Source organism: Eufriesea mexicana, unplaced genomic scaffold, assembly GCF_001483705.2.
Source record: "Eufriesea mexicana isolate 0111107269 unplaced genomic scaffold, ASM148370v2 scaffold2501, whole genome shotgun sequence".
Classification (NCBI taxonomy): domain Eukaryota; kingdom Metazoa; phylum Arthropoda; class Insecta; order Hymenoptera; family Apidae; genus Eufriesea; species Eufriesea mexicana.
The window spans coordinates 341,991-362,509 of NW_016910581.1; the positions used below are offsets into that span (position 1 = coordinate 341,991).

The 20,519-nt window shown below is 37.7% G+C and overlaps 1 protein-coding gene across 1 annotated transcript in view; it reads left to right on the forward strand.

Annotated features, from left to right (window-relative positions):
• LOC108550057 (tetratricopeptide repeat protein 37) overlaps window positions 1–20,519 on the forward strand; it is a 104,534-nt gene that overhangs the window by 14,523 nt on the left and 69,492 nt on the right. Inside the window, exon 3 of the mRNA XM_017903657.1 lies at window positions 19,826–20,238. Coding sequence (XP_017759146.1) covers window positions 19,826–20,238 — 413 coding nt within the window. The remainder of the gene's footprint in view (window positions 1–19,825; window positions 20,239–20,519) is intronic.

The following is a 20,519-nucleotide window of genomic DNA, read 5'->3' on the forward strand; positions in this document are numbered from 1 at the left end:
TTTCCAAAATTTGTCTCTTCTCTTTCCATCTTTTCTTTCTCTTTTATTATTATTATTTTTTGATTAATTTTGGTGTTAAAAGCCTCTTATTTTTCTTATGTCTGTTCTCATTTCTTTCTCCATTTCTATTAGCACTCTGCTTTCCTTTTGTTGACCCCGTTAGGGTCTTCTGGCAGCCAGATTCTAATTGCTGTTTTATTTCAAGTTCCGTGTCTTCTATTCTCTCCATTTCAATATATTTTACAAATCGTTCTTTATTTCCCTCGGGTCACCGGACACGAGGTATTCTTTAGCCATTAAGTTTAGAATGCAGGCAACAGCACTTAGGATTTGGCTGACAATAGGCTTGCAAAGGAAAGGACCAGACCATGCGCGATGTCACGACTTTAGGAGCCATAAAGTAACGGGTACTTCAGGAAGGGTGACGAATGTGCGGGTGACCCATCAGCAACCCCCTTTGAGGGAGAGGTTTTCTCCATCAGCAGACCTGGTTGCGGAAGACGTTCCTCCCTTCTTTGGGGGCACCTGATTCGCGGACCGAGGGCCCAACCTCGGTCCCGTCAAACACCAATCGGAAAATCGATTTCCCTTTGGGCAATCCTGGGTTTCGAAAGATCGTGCATCGCACAGTCAGTCAGTCAGTCAGTCAGTCAGTATCAATCCAACAGTCAGTTGGTCAGTACCCATCAAGAGTTCATCAGCAACTATCAGACAGTTCAGTTCTTCAGCGTACATCAGTACCTATAAAGCATTCAGTCAACAACAAGCAGTCTGCACAGACAGTCTGCATCACTCAACCAGAACATAAGCTTTGTGGATAGTCAATCCCGTGGATCTGCTATCGACTATCTGCTATAAAATCAAATCGGGCACCTACAACTCAGAACGTGTGGCAACGTCCTAGCATTGGACCACCTCCTTCTCTATTGGATGCTCTTCGCTCATCTCTCCGCCTGCTTTTCCCCTTTCCTCTTCACCATGTATTTTTCTATCCCAACATTTCTCTCTTCTGTGTCTATCTGCTCTTTTGCAACTGCCACCGTTCCCTTCCTTATCGACCTGTCTCTCCCGTCGTTAGATTTCGCTGCCACCTCCGCTTCCGCCTTCGCTCAACGATACTCCGGACACGATAACCGTCACTTCTTCCTAACATTCATCCCTCACGGTTACATGTCCCCGTTCATAATTAATCCTACTGCTATACAATGCTCAACTATCCCATCTCTTGTTTGTGGTTTTGTTAATATATCCGTGGTAAATTCCAGTGACGGAACATGTCAGAACTTATGTCGTGTTTTCGGCGTGACTTTCTCCTTTCTGATCCAGTCGGAAGTCGCTTTTACTGCCAGGATCTCGCACTACTGGTCTATCCATTGTTACAATGATGCTTAGATTGTCTAACAGATTATGACTAGAATAGTGATTGCACTTCTTCTCTTACGACCATCAATTCTGCTTTACAGATTGATAGATCAACCGCTTTTTGTTTGTAGCTTCTTCATACGACTAAACTTTTCTCCATTCTTACAAAATATCCGTTGTATGACGAGGCGCCGTTTGTTCGATCCCAACTAGTATCGATGCTTAAACGTATGTTAGGAGTAGTGCATTTGTATTTTAATTTTACTCATACACATAAAAGTATTAAAGTACCCATATATGCTTTTAAGTGCCTCTATATGCATATGCTTACATTCTTTTATGTATCTCGGAAAGTGAACGCAATATTTGGTCTCGTGTCCACAGTTAAATACATTAGAGCAGCAAGCATCTCTTGGTATTCTCTGGTGTTGGCTGTTGGTGATTCTTCGTGTCTGTATAAGTCCACACCGGGTTATATTCCCAAAGGTTATATTTCTTCAGTAACTTCCGTACATAACCTTCTTGTGACAATTCGATGTACTCTTCTTTGTTTATTATTTAGATATTTAAGAAATTTTTTTTGAAAATTTCCATCAATTCAGATTTTATCTTCAAGGCTTCATTCCTCATCGTGGCTTGCACACAGATTTCTCGATTGGAATGTATAACAAGAAAATTGTCTACGTACAACGCTAATATTATGTCCTGCTTTCATTTGTATTTCGATTAGTAAATTCAGATATCTTCCTCTATTCTTCTTCAGCCGTTCTTTATTAAAATTTCGTTGACCTGTTTGTTGTAATAATAGCTGGACTGCGGCAACCCGTAAAGTCCCTTTTTCAGACGGCAAACGTTCTTTTTTCCATCTTTGAAATCTGAGGGCGGCTCCACGTAGACCTCTTCCTGTATTATCCCGCGTACCTCTTAAATTAATGTACTCTTTAATACACACGTTGAAGCTTCTTGCCAAGGCCAGTAATACCCATACGCTTTCTAATTTTACCACTGGTGCAAACGATTCTTCATAGTGTATCCTCGGTTTTAGGTTGCATCCCACTGCCACAAGTCTGGTCTTGTATTTTGGCTCCCCGTTGTCCATGTTCTGCTTTATGCTATAGGCCCAATTTTTCTTTACCGTCCTTATTCCCTCCCTTCTTGGAACTATCTCCCAGATATAACATCTCCTTATATTTTCTAACTTCCATTGCATCGCTTTTTTTTTTCATTTTTCGGTCCTTCTGCTCCGATTCCATAGCTTGGTGATAATTATGCAGGGGGTATGTGTAAGGAAGAGTACCAGGGTTGCTTCGTTCTTTTTTGCTTGAAGTCTCTCTGAATGTCGTACCTCCTTATCAACATGTTTGCGTTCTATCTTGGCCGCTTTTTGTTTTTTTTTTCCTGTCGCCTTTATTGTAATATCATATATATAATATAAAATAAATATGTAATAAAACTTATTTACACATACACACTTTTTGCTTTCTTTTTAGACGCGTCTCACTATTCACACTCCCTACAGACACACTATCGGCTCGCTTCAATCTCACCACGTGTTCTTCCGTACGCATGCACCTTCTTTTGTTTTGCCTTTCACTTCATTCTCCCCCCCCCTCCCCCCTCTCTCTCTCTCTCTTATATCCAATCTCACACATACTTCTCACCACATTCATATCAACTTAGAAATTGTATATTTACAACATTTTCACTTAAGGAATTCTTTTCTACCTTTGATTCCGGTACCTTCTGTACTGGATATTGATCCCTTCGTCGTTTATCTCCGCAGTCTCTAGCTTTTGTTTTGTACAGTTGTAATTTAGGCTCTCTAATGCTATGTCGGGCACGAATACCTTTGATTTCAAGAATATCGTTTCCGTTTTACTCTCGTCAAATATTCTACCTCATGCGTCACATATATTATGGTTCTCCGAATCATAGATTCTGCATCCTTTTTTTTTTATCATAGATTCTGTCCCTGGAATAGCCGACAAAGATTCCTCTTCGGACGGTCGGATTAAGTTTGTTCCGTACTATTTGTGGAATATAAAAATAGGCTGAACATCCAAATGGCTTTATATAACGTATGCCAGGTTTGTGACCTTATTTTTCTATCGAAGTACGAATAGAATTTGTTTTTGCGAGCATCTTGTACTTGGTATACGCGGCCGTGATTGTGGTATCTCTCGAAAAACGTTGTGAGTTGTGAATCGGTTATCATTGTGCGTACAAGACAATACATCATTGTGTGTTCAGGATGGAACAGTTCGCTCTTCCTGCTACACCATTGCTTCGGGGGTTGTAGGAAACCGTCCACGCGTGTACAATGCCCTTGGACCTGAAAAGTTCTGAAAATTCCTTATTTACAAATTCCCTTCCGTTGTCAGATCTAACTATTTTTATTTCTTTTTTTAATTTATTTTCATTCTTTGCCATGTATTCCACGAAATAATTGTGCGCTTTATCCTTGGTATTCATAATGAATACTGAGGTATATCTTGAATAGTCGACATAGTCGTCGATTATAGTCAATCAGCGTGTACCGCCCTTCATCCAACGTAAATGTAGTTATCGACCAACACACATCTATATGAACTATTTTCTAACTTTCTCCGTCGTGCAGTTAATTTGCCAAATGTGCCAAATGTGCCAAGTGTGCCAAATTCGCATAACCGCAATTTTTCAGTCCTATATTTAACATTTTTAACCATTTCTATTGTAGGATACCAAAAGAAATCGCGAATCGGCTATTGCCAACAAAGACAAATTGTAAATCGATCGATATCTTCTAGAAACAAATCGAAAAGTTATTCTATATAACAAAATTAAGTTGCGTCACTCCTCTACGGGGAGGTGAAGCGTAGGTTATGGAAAGCATAAAAGCGCGATCCTTGACAACCAAAACAGAGTCCTTAGAAATCAGTTGTGACCAGCACAAGCGTGAGTCGCATGGTGTTCGAAAGAGAGTTTTAAAAGAGTGCGTCTTTGTGTGCTTTCGTTATCTTGGTGTTCTTCCCCTAAGTTAAATCAGTTTACGAGTTTTGAGTTTATGTTATCGTGTTCTTGTTCTTTCGTGAATTTTTGGTGTCTCAAGATTAGTTCCGCCATCCTACACAATTGATTGTATACTATTCATGTAGGTTTCACTTAGATGTTCTAGCCTTCGGTGCCATAACAACTTGCTATTGGAATCGCTGGTCGATTTTCTTTTTGTTTACATTTTACAATCTCGAATCATTCTTGTCCTTAAAATGTGAATACCATTTATGTCATGAATTTGTGCGATTAGTTCTTCATCTGGGTCTATAATGTCAGGCTTTTTATCCTTACATAATACTTTAATACTGTGTTTATTTAATTTATTCATCGACAGTAAGTTTGACCGTAAGTTCGGCATGTATAGAACACGTTCGGCACACGTACATTCGCTCTTCTATCATCTACCTCCGCGACTATGCTGATTTTTTTTCTATATTAGTGCAATTTCAATCACTTTTTGACCATCGAACAAGGGACATTGTTATAGCACATGATCAATGTCCTGTCTCTCATACCCACACTGATACCTTGGCTCACTTATTAATCCCATTGAAGCAAGAGAGAAACCGAAGTTATAATGTTCCGATCGACATCTATCAATGGTCGTTACGATATCTCGCCCTAAGTTTTTGTCTGTCTAGCACGGCTTGGCTTTTTAGTTGTGGAACCACTTAATACAGTTAACTCCTTTAGCTAGCCCATCTCTGGTGATGGCATTCTGGGTGTTCGTAATTGCTAATACCTTAGCGACTTCTTGGAGGTCCGTGTGTGGCATTTTAAGGGAATCGCTTTAATTTTCCGAAAGTGAAAAATGGTTTCATATACTAGCAGTTTCTTGTTTGACTAAACTTTGTTGAGATAGCAGCTGTATAATAACTGAGAATAACTCCAGTTCTATATACCATAGATTATCACAGATTATACAAATTGCTTTTTTCAGATATTTCTTGCATTTCCTAATTTACTAATAACTTTTGGGCAGATTTTCAGTTATTTTGCATAGAATAATATATAGAATAATAGCGGGTCTAGTACTTCTACAACATCCTTGTACACTTTTTTAGCCTCGTTTTCTATAGTGTCGGAATAAACTAATCTTTTATACGTTAACGAATTTGGTAAAATTGTATTGATTGGACTTCCACTTGTTGCTGATTATTCTATAAGGACATCTGTATTTAAATTATCAAACGTTACATTAATGTCCAATAATGCTGCCAATGAACCTTTTTTTCTTTTACTACTGAATACATTTTCGATATTTAGTGTTAAGTTAACTAATTTGTCGGTAGTAGATTTAATGACCTTTGCGAAATCCTGATTATGATCTGGGGAGAATGTTATTGCGTTCTATCCATCAATCTAATTTGTTTTTCAACATGCATTCAAAAAGTTTGCAGAGGCAGGATGTTAGGGACATAGGCCTAACATTTTTGCCGTTTGCTTTATTTATAAAGTATATATATTATTTTTTCCAATGTTCCTGGTAGTCATTAGTTGCGTACATCTCAGTGAAGATATCTAACTATTTAAGTTTTATTAGGAATTTCTGAATTATCTCGTAGTGAATTGCAGGCTGATACAGGGAGACGAATGTGAACTTTTATTGTCGAGAGCAGTATTAAACTCTATAAAGTCGAAGGATGAACTTAAAAATTCGTTACTGTTGCAGATTAATAAATAGTTTGGATCGCTAAGAACCCAAGAAGACTAATTTTATTTATGGTATTCCTGATTCTGTTTCCCTGTTGGTGGTTCTCGAAGGTGTGAGAAGGTGTAATTTCGACCCATTTGTTTTCTAAAGTTTTGCTGGCGTTCCAAATATAGATTTTACTAGTGTTAAAATTTAAGTTTTATGCAAATCCTTTAAATTCTTCCTACTTCTTCTTGAAGGTTTTTCTAGCTAAAGCTGCAAATTTTTTTTACCGTATAAATTCTTTGATATCTTTAGTGAATTGCCAGTTCTTAAAAGCTGCTTTCATAATCCTTCTGACCTTTTCACACTCCGAGTTCCACCAAAGTACTGGGTTTTTATGTAGTTTGTTATTAAAGGTTCTTGTTCTACGTATATTTACCTTTGCAACACTCGTTAATATTTTTGTAAACAATCAATATTCTTCGCTGCTCGTTAATTTATCATATTCGGCTTGTTGGGATTTATTAATAAAGTGGGTTTGGTAAATAGAAAGTATAAGTAAACTAAATACACGTGGGGATGTAAAATACAATGTAGTCACGAATATTCACAGCACGCACGTGGCAGGCACACACCAGTTGCAATATAACTTACACCATCAACAGACGACGATCGCCCTCCTGCGCACGCTCATCGCGCATACGCGCAGGGCCGTCTTGTTGTTTAGCACGTCCCTGTATCGATCGCATATTGATCGCATATCTTACACGGCTGATAAAAAAATTGTAATAATTGTCCTCTAAGCTTTCATACATTTTTACTCAGTCAGATCGTGTTGACTTTATATTGAAAAATTTCTTATAATACTTATAATACGTATAATATCTTTCTAAAGAAATGTTTTCAAATACACTAGGTAGCGATCAGAGCTCCTAATTTCATTGTTCATTTTTACATTAATTTTATCAGCTACATTAACACGTTCCATGCCCAGTGTGAATCGGTCGAGTTTCCTGCAGAATTCAAATCTGATAGTCGAAGCGATGCACTGTCGACAAGTTACGTGAATTTATCATCCTTCTTTATAAATGAACATATTCGTTATAATTGAACAGCGAATGATACAATGAAGTCTACCTAGTACACCCTTTAATTGAGCAAAGTTCCAAATTTTTTTTTTGCAATATTCTTTTAGTTATAACGCTTTGAATGTTTTTTAATTTTCATTATAACTTTTCGTTATCCATTCAGCACCATCTCATTCTTCTTAACATCTTAAAATTTGCAGTCTTCTCCTTATTTTACAAAAAGAATTGCAACTAGCTGCAACTCCGAAAGATACGTAAATAAACAGTTGCTGTGGCACGGTACAGTATATTTTACGCGGTGTAGTATATTCTTTAGTTAGATTATTTTGTAATACACAATGTAGGATCGCGATTTGGGTGGATTGACTAAAATAGCGTTGTTTGCTACTTAATAGAATAAAATAAGCTTATACGTAGACTGACGGCTATGAAACAAGAGAAATTTATTACGGGCATGCTCGACTTGGACTTCTTACTGACGCACTGGCACACTCTTAGAGACTAGCTTAAAAACTCTTAAAGACTGACTCGCGCGCGTCCTTGCATCCATATTTAAACCATTCATTCTGTCCTCATCCATACCCTGGCTTTCTTTCCCAATCATGCCCCTTTTTCGCACAGCCTTGGTGGGCCAAGCACTTCAACCAGTCTGAACGCATCCCTAAACTTTCACTCGATTCTACCATAAATATTCTTTGCAGTTAGTCCTCTTGCACACGGTCACTTTCATTCTAAGCCCAGATACTCTTGACATTCTTTCAGGCCCGTACTTATTCCAATCCTACATATATTCGAATATTCTATACTTTATTATTATTTTATTCTGAACATAGATCCGAATTACATCAGATCAAATAATAAAAAAAGAAAAGAACAAGAAAAGAATATGCTAAAAATGAGATGGTAACGATTAAAAAAGTGATGATATTGATGCTACGAAAGAAGTTGCAGCTCCATCTGAATAATTAATTAAAAATCTGAATAATTAATTATTTATTAATAATTAGTTATTATTTATTCTTTATTATTTTGTTCTCTACAGCCAGGTTTGGATATTTTATTACTATTTACTGAAATACCATTATGCATAAAATCTCAAAGATTGAAGTAAATTTAAGTAAATTAACGGAGTTTAATAAATATTGTGCAAAATTTCATATTTTTAAATTAAGAACCAATTTATTAATAAAATTAATAACTTTCATTGATGAAATTGATAAGAAGAAACTGAGAAACGAGTTAAATGCATATATTTCAAATTGATAAAATACAAAAATGAAGTATATGTACGTGATATCAGTTGAAAAATTTTACCTAACTGGACGAAGAAGGGCGTCATCATATATGGATGACGGGGCGCGGAACGTGTTAAGAGTGGAAAAAAAGTAAGTCTAAATTCGATCCGGTATTATTATTACTTAGTATATTGGTATTATGAAGAAACAAATTGAATTTGTTGAAACTATTAAAAAGTCTTTCGCCATTTTTTACACAGTCCTTTTTATACTTGCAGTTTTTATGATGAACGTTACAATCTACCATTAAGATTGCATGGTTATTATTTTCAATATTCTCGAATAGTTTGTCCCATTGGGACTGTAAAAGTGTGCCCCTGAAGCTTTGTAGCATACAATAATATGAATCATAGGCTTACCATTGGTAATTTTAATACCCGGCAGCTTAAGAGACTCATCTGGGCCCTTAAGATTGCTGAGTTCTATACATGGTAGGTTATTGCAAATCAGGATGATGATACCTCTTCGCCTTAAATGTATTCGATCCTTTCTGGAGGTCTTTAATCCACTGTATCGAAAGCTTTCCGCTCGAGGTGTTCTATGAGACAGCCAGGGCTACTCCTCACGTATACAAATATCCAGGACAACAAGAACTTTTGTTAGTTCTTCTTTTCTTTCGGCGAAATTCCTTGCATTCCAAAACATTAGTTTCAAATCTTTACCGCGAGGTGTTGGCATGATGCGTGAATGTGTTGTTCAGACGTATTTTAAGTGGTAATGGTGGTGGTAAAAGTGGCGAAGGTAGTGTTATTCCGATTCAGAGTTGGATTCGTAATAATCTGTTGATGCTGAAGTGGAGTTCTGAGTTCTTCGTGGTTCTTTGGTCCGTCGTGGTCTTGATTTTGATGCTGCGATGCTTAAGATGCGGATAAACTTCTCCTAGCATCCGAACTACAGCCGGTATGTCGGACATAAATTTGTACTGCTGGGCGTGTATCGTGTTTGCTACACTCTGATAGTAGTACATTTTTCAGTAATAATTCTGCTATTTCAATTCTATATTCAGTTCTATATTCTATGTTTTTTGCTAATATGTATTTTGTCGAATAAAATGTGCGAGTTGAATGGAGCAATATGAAATAGGTAAAAGAAAACTTTTCGGTATCCTTTCATACATTTCCTCATCACAGGGAAGCACGCTAGCTGATTTAGTGTTAGTGATCAATTCCAATCCATTCCTTTATCGTATTCTATGACACATTTTCATTTCTTTCAGTTATTTCCGCTGTTTCGTGTTTTGAAGGAAGAATACAATTTTAATGCCAGTATTCCACTACAACTTTTCATTCCATATTCACCACCTTGCCTAATTTTACTTTACAAATATCTTTTCACATATTCTTTCTGTTCGAGCGTATTGTCCCAACGACATTAGTTCCACTGTTAATTAAAGTTTTGAACAGTCTTGGCGGAGGTTGTCTAAATATTGTAGGATGGCGAGCGGCGAAGGACACTAACAATGTATTAAGAGTAGTAGCAAGGCGAATGGATGTGCGGTCTTACTTCTAAGGGAGCGCATAGAAACGTTTTGGCGGCTTCTTGAAAAGCAAGGGCTAGCGAACGGCGGTATCGAGTCCGTTCAGTGCGAAAGAACAAATGATAGCGCGAAATCCTTTATCGGGATGTCTGTGACTATGTCGAATGATTGAGAAGGAAAGCCTGTGTATAAAAAGAGATAGTTTTGGCTTTAAGTAAGGATGCAAGGGCGTGAGGCAGGCAGAAGTAGTCAGAATTGAGAGGAATTGAGAAGTAGTAAGAAGAGTTGAGTTGAGAATAGGCAGAGTAGAGAGAAGTTAGGAGGCAGAAGGCTGAATGTAATGCAATATTTAATTTAAATAAAACCTGTTTCGTTATAAAAAGGCAGTTGTTGTTTATTAGACGCGCAGATCTTTGTCTGCATAAGATTAATTAAGCCAAAAATCCTGCAATATAAATGCAATTTTATGCAACTTTTTGCAATGTTGACTGTGATAGCTCTTTATCAACACTTTCGGATGCATTGTAACTAAAATTCATTTTATCACTACCTGTGTATATCTTAAAGTTATAGCAGGAAACGATTTTGGTTCGCATAATTTATCAAATTTATACAGGTACCGCTCCTTTTGATAGACTATATTGTTTGTAAGGTAAGCGTCACTTGTATTTCATTAACGATTCATCGATAACAATGTTCTTTTGCATTCTATATGCTTCCTTACATCTTTGGTTAAAACAATTTATAACAGACTCTATTTTGCACAATTTATCCGTATTGTTTGCCGAATTGTTATTTGCAAAATGCAAACATCTAATTATTTGCAGAAATCTTTTGAACGACATCGTTTTTTGTGAACGTTTTGTGACTGTTTACAACTGCACCTTTAGACCAGTTCATTTGAATTGTTGGTTTTTTAATTTCAGCCATTATTACACATAGTGCAAAATATATTTTGATTTCACCACCGTCAACAGGAAACCAAGTTTCGTCTATTTTTTATCTTTTATTTTTATCGTTTATTATTTGCTTTGTGGATCGATTCGTCTCTATGAGACTATATTTTCTCTAAATATTGTACATCGTAGAGGATGAACGGCGGTAGTGTTTATTGATAACTGCATATCGTCATTAGGTCGTTCTTGCTTGACGACGATTAGTGACGGACGGCTCTTTGAGAAAATTGTGCATAGTTTTGAATAGCCCGTGAACTGTAAGAGTTATCTTGATACTGTGTGTTTTTATATGCCGGGTGCTACTAGCTTTAGCATTTATATGGTCCCTTGGTAGGGCTATGCATTTTGTTATTGGATGGATTTTCCGAATTTCGGGTACAAGGGTAGGGATTACAAAGGGAAAAACGAACTGAATTATTGCTGAATTATTGCTGAATTATTGCTGAATTATTGCTGAATTATTGCTGAATTATTGCATATTCCAGGTACTTGACGTACATGATAGCCAAGCGTCAAGGTACCATCGTGTTTTACCTGGGATACGGGGTCGGCAATATGGTATTTTCTAACGAGTAATAATACCGTTGAAACGGTATTTCAAGGATTAACAATAACAATTTATTAACAATAATATAAAGTTGTGCTAATAACAATAAAGCTACGAATTATACGACAACACGAGTTTACAACAATTCTTGATTTACTTCGATAGTTGGACATCATTTCTCGTAACGTTCAACTCTGTTTTCTGCTCACTCTAATTTCGTTCGACTCTGACTCTCAATCTCAATCTCAATCTTAAATCATGTACACGCATTTCGATATGATCATGTTAAGGACCTGGCGCATCGGCCAGGGTTTTCCCCAAAGGACCTTGACCCTGCTGTCGCTCATTCACGTTCTCTTTGTAATCTTGGTATAGCTACGTCTACATAGTTTAAAAAGTACCACACTATAATATTGTCAAATATTATATTGAAATTGTATAATTCTTTTTTCTTTGCACCTAAGTAACTAACTGAAGAATTGCCACTTTTCTCTTAAGAAGTTCCGTATAGTTTCAGATTTTTCGTTCATTAGGTTTTTCTTTACAAATCTATAGCTCTGATTCTCGATGATTATTGTGGTCTTCAACGTCGATATAATCTTCAATAACCAGTCGCTTCCAACATTTTCGTAGATGTACAGTAAAATATCGCTTCTGTCACTACCACCGTTTAAAATATCTTTCAAATCATTGTTTGCGATGTTAGCAGAACTTTTAAGACTTTCGGCTTCTATGCGTCTTCTGAAACTGTAGAGTGTTCTCTTCGTGTTGACGTTCGGTTTCTGTGATAAGGAAGGTTCCTCTGAAAAATAACACCAAATTTATAAAGATGTTTAAAATATATACAAGTGAGTCCCACATGTTATGAAACACGTTATTAATGTTATTAATTCGGGAGCCGTTTGTACGCCTAAAATAATGAAAAATGATCATATAAATACGTGTCTTACCTGTTTTCGTTTATGATATGTAATGAACTTTATGGTTTAATCTTCTTTACAAAAGATGTAGAAAATGACAAGATAAACTTGCACGCGTCTTGTCATGGATCTAGTTACTCTCTCTATCATTCCTAGTGTTTCTCGAATTTGTCGGAAGCCTTGCTTTCTTCTATTTCGTTGTATTTCAGCATATTCGATCGATGTTGCGTATAGAATACATTTCAAATGTCCCCACAAATGGAAATCTAATGGACTCAAATCTGGAGATGGAGCAGGCCATGCAATAATACCTCCACGATCGATTCATTTATTTGCAAAGTGTTGATTTAAAAATTGCTTAGCCACTCGGCTAAAATGCGGCGCAGCTCCATCATGCATAAACCGCAGTCTAATATCGACGGGAACTTGCTCTAATATTTCGTGTAAACGCGTACTTAAAAAGTCAACGTACTTTTAGTATAGTTATCCTGTTAGTTTCCCATAAAGAAAAAAAGGTTGAATTAAAAATTTATCAGTTATTCCTGCTCATACGTTTAAACTAAATTGGCGTTGATGTCTTGAAACGCACAACACGTGCGTTTTCTTCAAGCTAATAACGATTATTATAAAAATTGAATATACCATCGTTGGTAAAACGAGTTTCATCGGTGAAAATTGTTGCGTCCCTAGGTCAGAACGTGCCAAGTTAACAGGGATACTGTTTTATTTCTTTATTGTTAGCGTCCCTTGACTCGCGGTCACTCGTTGTCACCCGGCCGTCACTTGGCTGAACCTTAGCAAGGGTAAATAAATAACCCTTGAGGCGATAGGCATAAGGACTCAATTTGTTTCAACATTCATCACCATCGATGGACGTCGAAGCTAATACACACCCCCAATATTATTCACATCAACAGAAAGACACACACCCACAACTTATATTTCACACCAATCAATCAGAGCACACACGAATTTATAAAACCACCAAGACAGCGAGTCCAACGGGGAGCTCTCCTTGAAATTCAAAGCAGTTGAGACAAACTATTACGACCAAGCAGTTCTTCCTGAAATTTAAATCAGTCAAAGCAAACCCACCTCGACCAAACTCCAGCGCCAGAAAGCAGTCGCACATTAGAACTCTTTAGTTCTACTCGAACCAGATCTAGCTCGATTAATTTAGAGTAGACCGCATTCCTGATTTACAAACCACGAAACTCCGAGCGTGAAAGTTGCAGTATTCGGGACGCAACAAAATGTACGGTGGATACAAAACTCTTTTCATGTCTGCATATTTGTAGTAACCAAGTATAAACAACTACTTTAGGTGGAAAATCAATTTCAGCAGTTGCCTTGTACTCGCTGAAAATGGTACAAGTATAATTGCTGTTCTCGGAATATTCTCTATAGTGCCACGTGTGCCGCATTTTCCGTTCTTCCTATTCCCCGAGTACCGACTTCGTTATTCCTTTCTATTAATCAGTTTACCAAGGTTTGACCCTTTCGGTACGGAGGAGCTGGCCGCGGTTATACATTCGTGGTAGCAGGAACTTTTTCACAAGAGTGGTTGCATTGCCGCGGTACGGCAGCGTAAACCGCGAAAACGTGTTTTACGATATCCATGGAAATTACGAGCGTGATTGACACTAAACTTTTCATTCGGACCGTGACAGCCATCGGTGACATTTCGCGGATGCCGCCAATTGACGACGGTAGCAGCCAGAGGACGTTTCATAGCCGTCGCAAATGGTTGGCAGTAGTACCGAAAGGATTAAACTTCTGTTTTGGAAGCAACCAGTCTCTCGTAGACGTTCCTGTATTCTTTGAAATGTTCTCTCGTTTAGTATGCGCCGATTGGGAAAATTAGAATAATGCTCCATTATCACTTCGTACACGATCTTATACGACATGTATTACGATTATTAGCGAATTTTCTAAATTTTCAAATAGTCACATGAAAAACATCGAGTAAATATAATTTGTAAACAGTGCGATTTCTTGCTTACGAACTGTTGCGGTCTGTGGAAAAAGAGGCCGAACAGAGAGTTTTCTCTGTTTATAAAATTCATTATATCTCATATCTCATGGATGACAGGAAGAAACGAATACATATATAAAGTATATGTTCACTGTTCTATACCAATTCTTAACCTGACTGCTGCACACGTACACACAAATATCTATACTTTCAACCATACTCCGGACACGATACGGACACGTGGATTAACATGACAGCTGTTCCGTCGCGGAACAAGGAAGACCCGTTACGGTCTTCCAACAGCCAGGTCTTTAGGGTGAAACAATTCGGCATCGGAATTTTCCTCTCCATGCCTTCAGCATGTTTCAATGATTTTACCTTTATTCTGACTTCTCGTGTCGCGGAACACGAGAATCCTGGAAATCCGTAATTTAACGAAATTAGGCGATGACTCTTAAGACTTGGCTGACAATAGGCCTGAGGGCTGCACGTGGTCCGCACACGTTGGAAGCCTCAGGCCCTAGCTAGGCGCCATAAACGGCCGATTGGGTCACCAGCGCCTGGGTGGACCCCACTTACCTCACCTTGGAGGAGAGGGTTTCCTCCACTACCGCCTCCCTTTTAGGAAAACCATCCCTTCTTTCAAGGTGACCGATTCGCGGACCAAGGGAACGCCCTTGGTCAAATCAGCCAATTATATTTGGCGAGCTCCCGATTTTTCCAAAGACCGATCTTAGGAAAATCGAGGAGCTCACACTTCCTTTCGAATCATCGAAGAGAACAGTTAGCTTCGAGTCGTCGAAGACACACTTCTAAACGAAACTTCATAGAGAACGGCTCGAGCCTAGAGTACCAGAGTTTAGCGTTCGACTCCAGCCGAGATCTTCATTTTGCTCGCGCTAATTGAAACAGTTGTCCAAGATTAATTTGGCGGGCAACACAGCGAGGTCGCGTACATCATAGGATTCAATTGCGACGCAACAACAGCTTTGTTTCACGATTGCGATCTAGAGATTATTGACTAACGCGCCGATTTGGTTAGCGGTAGGATCGCATACATTTATCTTCATAATACTGTCGATGAGTGTCTCTTCATCCTGTTGTACCGATTTACATAAACTAAGGTCTCACTTCCCCAGGAAATCACGGCATAATATTACCGAATTTACCACCGTGCTGTCGGGTACCATTAATAAGCAAACGTCGTAACATTTACAAGTACTGATTTCTGCGGACTACGGTCAAACAAATTCCAAACAAATTGATATTCACTTTTTCCTTTTTTCCTTTTTACATTACGTGACATTACGTTGTCCGATACAAAAGGCTCCTTATAAAGTTAACTTCGCTTCCCCGATCTAAAAGGGTATCTAAACGTAAAGTAATTGGTTTACTATTCGAATCGATTTCGTAAGTATAAGTAAGTATTTTTCGATTTCGTAAGTATTTTTTACGAAACCAAAAACCGGGTTTTTGGACACATTATTCAGCTCGTTCCTTCTTTCTGGGTATTCCAGTCTTCTATGTCCAGAATTGACCATATTTGTAGCAATTTTTTCTTTTCCTCTCCGGGCACGTGCAATTTCGAGAAACATCTTCGCTTTCGTTGCAATTGAACCAACGGGGATTTGTCTCGTTGCCTTTGCGCTTGTTCACGCGGTATTCTTCTTACGGTATTGCGTTACTCAATATCTTGTTCGTCGATTCGAAATGTATTTTCGCTTCATCCATCGAATTCGCACCGAGAATGCCGTATATTACGTACTCGATCCCACGTTTCCGTTCTGCCATTCTGCCATTCTGCCATTCTGCCATTCTGCCATTCTGCCAGCTAAAATAATTTTATACCGCTGGCTTCGACACTAGTTCCAGTCACTCCGTCGTTGAACACGTAAGCCTGCACAAGAACTTCAAAGTATGAACATAAAGAAACATAAATGTTTGTCTATAATCATACAGACGTAAATTGTATAAGGTCAACGGATCGTAAGAGTTTCCCACGTAAGTTTTATCATAAGGGTACAAACGTTCACCATGTAATGAACAGAAAGGTGCGCAAAACGCGTAAATTCACACCAAGCTTTATTAACATGAAATCCGCAATCGGCGCAACGCAACCTAAGTATCTGCATTGTGGACACGTAAGATCTTATCCGACTTCTAAAAACCTTCTAATCGGGAGGACGGGTGGATGAACTCTACGTGGTCCAAAAGGAAACTAAGTACCGAGGCCAATACAATATCGTTTCGGATCGTTGCCTGTTATTCTTTGTTTATGCGGCCACGGAAATCAAACAACCTGTCGCTTCGTCTAAGGTCCCAATCCTCTTCTCGCCACACTTGCCGTTTTCTTACGAAACGGTTAGTTCCGGTAAAATTTGTTAATCCTTGCAGTGCATATAAACTCTTACATACAGTTCATTTGAACATAATACTTGAACATACGATATTCGGCAAGTTATAGTTTTTCGTAAGTATAAAATCATTGCTTGGTGATGAATATAATATCAGCTGGTTTGGTGGCTGAGCAGTGATCGGTGTTATCGCGCTAAATGAAGAATTAACAACGTTAATTTTAATCATCTTACTTTCATGCGATATTTTCATTCACGATTTTTATTGTGAATAAGTAAGCGAGTAGCGAAGGTTGAGGTTGCGTATAGTAGATCCCAACGAGATAGCAAGAATATACGAGAAAAATATAGTAGACTATGTTTCAAAGAAATACAGCAATATAATACATTAAATTTAAAAAATTTCAATTTTTATCATTTTCAGCTTACCTCTTTAAAAATTCGGTCTGGACGGAATTTTCTCCACAAAAATGTCGAAACGCGATATAAATTTGACTAATTTTAACACACGTTAAAACATCCTTTAACCCTTTGAGCGCTATGAACCCGTATATAGGTTCTCGCACAACCATTCGATTTGGGCTATGAACGCATATATGGCGTTCTCACATAACCATTCAATCTGGGCTATGAACGTTGTATAGTTTTATAAAATAATAATTTTCTAATAGTTTACAGTTAGTTTAGAATATTGCCGAAACGTGCTTCGCCATAAAAAGCAGACTGCCTAGCGCGTGCACTGTCGTAAGAAGTAGGCGGTCCCACAGCGCACGCTTAACCGTTTTACTGCCAAGCGGCGCGATCGCGCTTCTTCTATTTTGTGTCCAAAAGTGCCAGCGCTCTGAGCTGCGAAGCTGACAATCAGCGCGCTCGGTTGGTGAACGCGGAATATGAGAAGCGCTATCGCGCCGCTCGGCAAATATCGATTGGGAAACAATAATGACCCGTGGCACTCAAACGGTTAACGTCCAATAGCTCAGCGCTCAAAGGGTTAAGAATGCGTTAACTATCTTATTTCAATGCTCATTCTTAATGTCATTCTGATTTTTCTTCAAGTATCCAACAATAAAGCAATATAGCCATCAGATATAACAATCTAAAAGATTCAATGGATTTCTTTTGCCAAAAATCCTATCCTTTCTTTTTATCATTGTTAGATTTCACAAATATTTATTGATATTTTATAGATTGTATTTGTACTCTATACACGTAGCTTGCAAGCTGTACGAAGTGCGTCGCGAGTAAGAAATAACAAAAGACACACCACAGAAGAACAGACCAATAAGACATACGCATTAGTCGCTAAATATTTACACGTAATTGCACTCTCAATTTACTAGTATTGTCTACTATCGGTTAAGTGCTTCTCCATTTATACGTTAATACGTTATTTATACGTTACTTGACATTTGCTTTATAACCGGTGTTACGGACCCAATCCGTTGTGTACTCTAAGATCGTTGGCGCGGGCACGGGTGCTGGTGCTGGTGTGTAAGGCCAACGTGTGCTGTCGGTTCGTCTCGAATTTACCAAATGTTTCGGCCGACTTTGGGGTCGGTGTTCCCCAACAATGATTGGATGATGCCACAAAATCTTGAGCTGATAGTGCCCGATTTGATTATGTAGCGAATAATCACTCAACGAGAATGATTATTCGCAAAGACTTGTTACGGCGCTGAGAATGACTGACTTCTTGAACAAATGCTTGCAAACGACTGATTGACTAACTGTGAATGACTGACTCTCTGTGATTCATGATTTCCGAAGCCAAGGATTGTTAAAGGAAAATCGGTTTCCTGATTGGCGGATGTTTGGACCAAGGGTGGGCCCTCGGTCCGCGAATCAGTTGCCCCCAAAGAAGGGAGCAACGTCTTCCACGACAAAAGATCGCTTCTGGAGGAAACCTTTCCCTCGGAGTGAAGTTGTTGGTGAGCCACCCGCACATTGGTGAACCTTCTTGAGACGTGACCGTTGGTTTATGGCTTCGAAAGTCATGACCATCGCACATGGCTTGGACCTTTCCTTTACAGGCCCATTGTCATTGCCTGCTTTCTAAAATTAGTCGCTAAAGAATGCCTCGTGTTCGACGATCCGAGAAAATAAAGAACAGTTTGCAAAAGTGTATTGTAAATGGATAAAATAGAAAATACCGAACATGAAATAAAACAGCAATTACGGTCTGGTTGCTAATAGACCGTAACGGTTTTTTTTCCACCCGTTTTTTGTCCCACGATGAGACAGCTTGAAACATGAAATCCTAAATACAGCCATTGTTCACTTATTTAGACTCGGCAGAGCCGTCGCTATGCATAGTCGGAAAAGTAAACTCTATAAATGTTTCCCCAAATGGATAATAGCTATTTGAAAAAAGTAAAAATTTATGTATTGTAATTAGTGCGTACTGCAGTAACGTATGCGTGCGATACAACGTGGACTGTAATCGAATACCTTACGTCGTCTTCTTTACAGTCGTTAGAAACTCACCTAAAGTTAAATTACAATCCGTCGCAACCTCCTGAAATTTTACAATTTGGTAATAACCAAATTTTGCGATATTATAATATTACCCTATTTTAATATACCGATCCCCAATTAACAATGTCAGATTGCTATCTATACTTATTAGCGCAAGTAACTTATATTGCTTCACCTTTACGCCCTTACAGGGTTTTTGTCTGCGATAACCGCGACGTACTGCAGTCACCTCACAATCAGTCGCATCGCTACACTTTACACACAAAATATTCATATCTCACACGTGTACATTACATAATTAGACTTTACTAATCTTTGAAAGCATGCTTATTAAAAATTTATAATAGCGACAAAGTGTAAGATATTATTATAGGCCAATCATTCGTTGATATGTTAGTTAATTGTTTATTATTAATCAGTTCTCAAGGCAAGATAATATTGTGTCCATATCAAGCTTAGTTATGAATTTTAAAGACGAGAAGGAATAATGTACACGACGTTCAATTTTAATTATTAGCATCAATTTTTAATCATTATGTATAATTTCTTTGCAATATAAAATAGAATTTAATCACAACCTACATTAATTACTTCATAAAAGAAACTAAAGATTAACACTTTTTGGACATTTTTTTTACCTTTCCTTGGGATTTACGAGATATAGAATACATGGTTTTGTTATTTCAATTCCTTTTTTTTATTTACAGAATATATATGCCGTGTTTATTATGAACAAGATATATTGGATGAAAATTTTGTTGATATCGATATATCACAATTTTTTGAATATCTTTTAAAATTGGACAAAAATTCTGAAGTTGCTGTAATTGCTAAAGCAGTGTATTTAAGAAAATCAGATAATTTGATTACGGCACGAGAAATATTGAAACAAATGCTTACACCAAAGCCGCATTCGGTATATGGTTGGTTGGAATTGAGTAAAATAAGCATAAGGCTTAACTGTTGGGAAGATGCAGAAGTTGCCGCTAGACGAGTATTAGAAATTAATCGTGGAATAAAAGACGAATTATTATATCAAATGCAATTAATAGCACTTGAATCGATAAGTAGAAGTAGCGATAAACACAAGTGGGAAATTGCTCTGCACGAATGTGAACAGGTAAGACTTTTCTCTATTTATGTAATTTCTAACTGCTGATTTACGAGTTATATATCACAGCATGTAAATTTTTTTTTTTAATTAATCTGTGCATGTACGTATATACGTTCCATTATTGAGATGTATCAAGCAGTAATTGTTTGATGATGTTACGATATATTAATGTAAATTTTTCGAGATCGAATGATCGGAATTGGATATAGCATAAAAAGACAAATCTAATGGTCTTATAAACCATCCAATTCCGATCATTCGATCTCGAAAAATTTACATTAATTTGT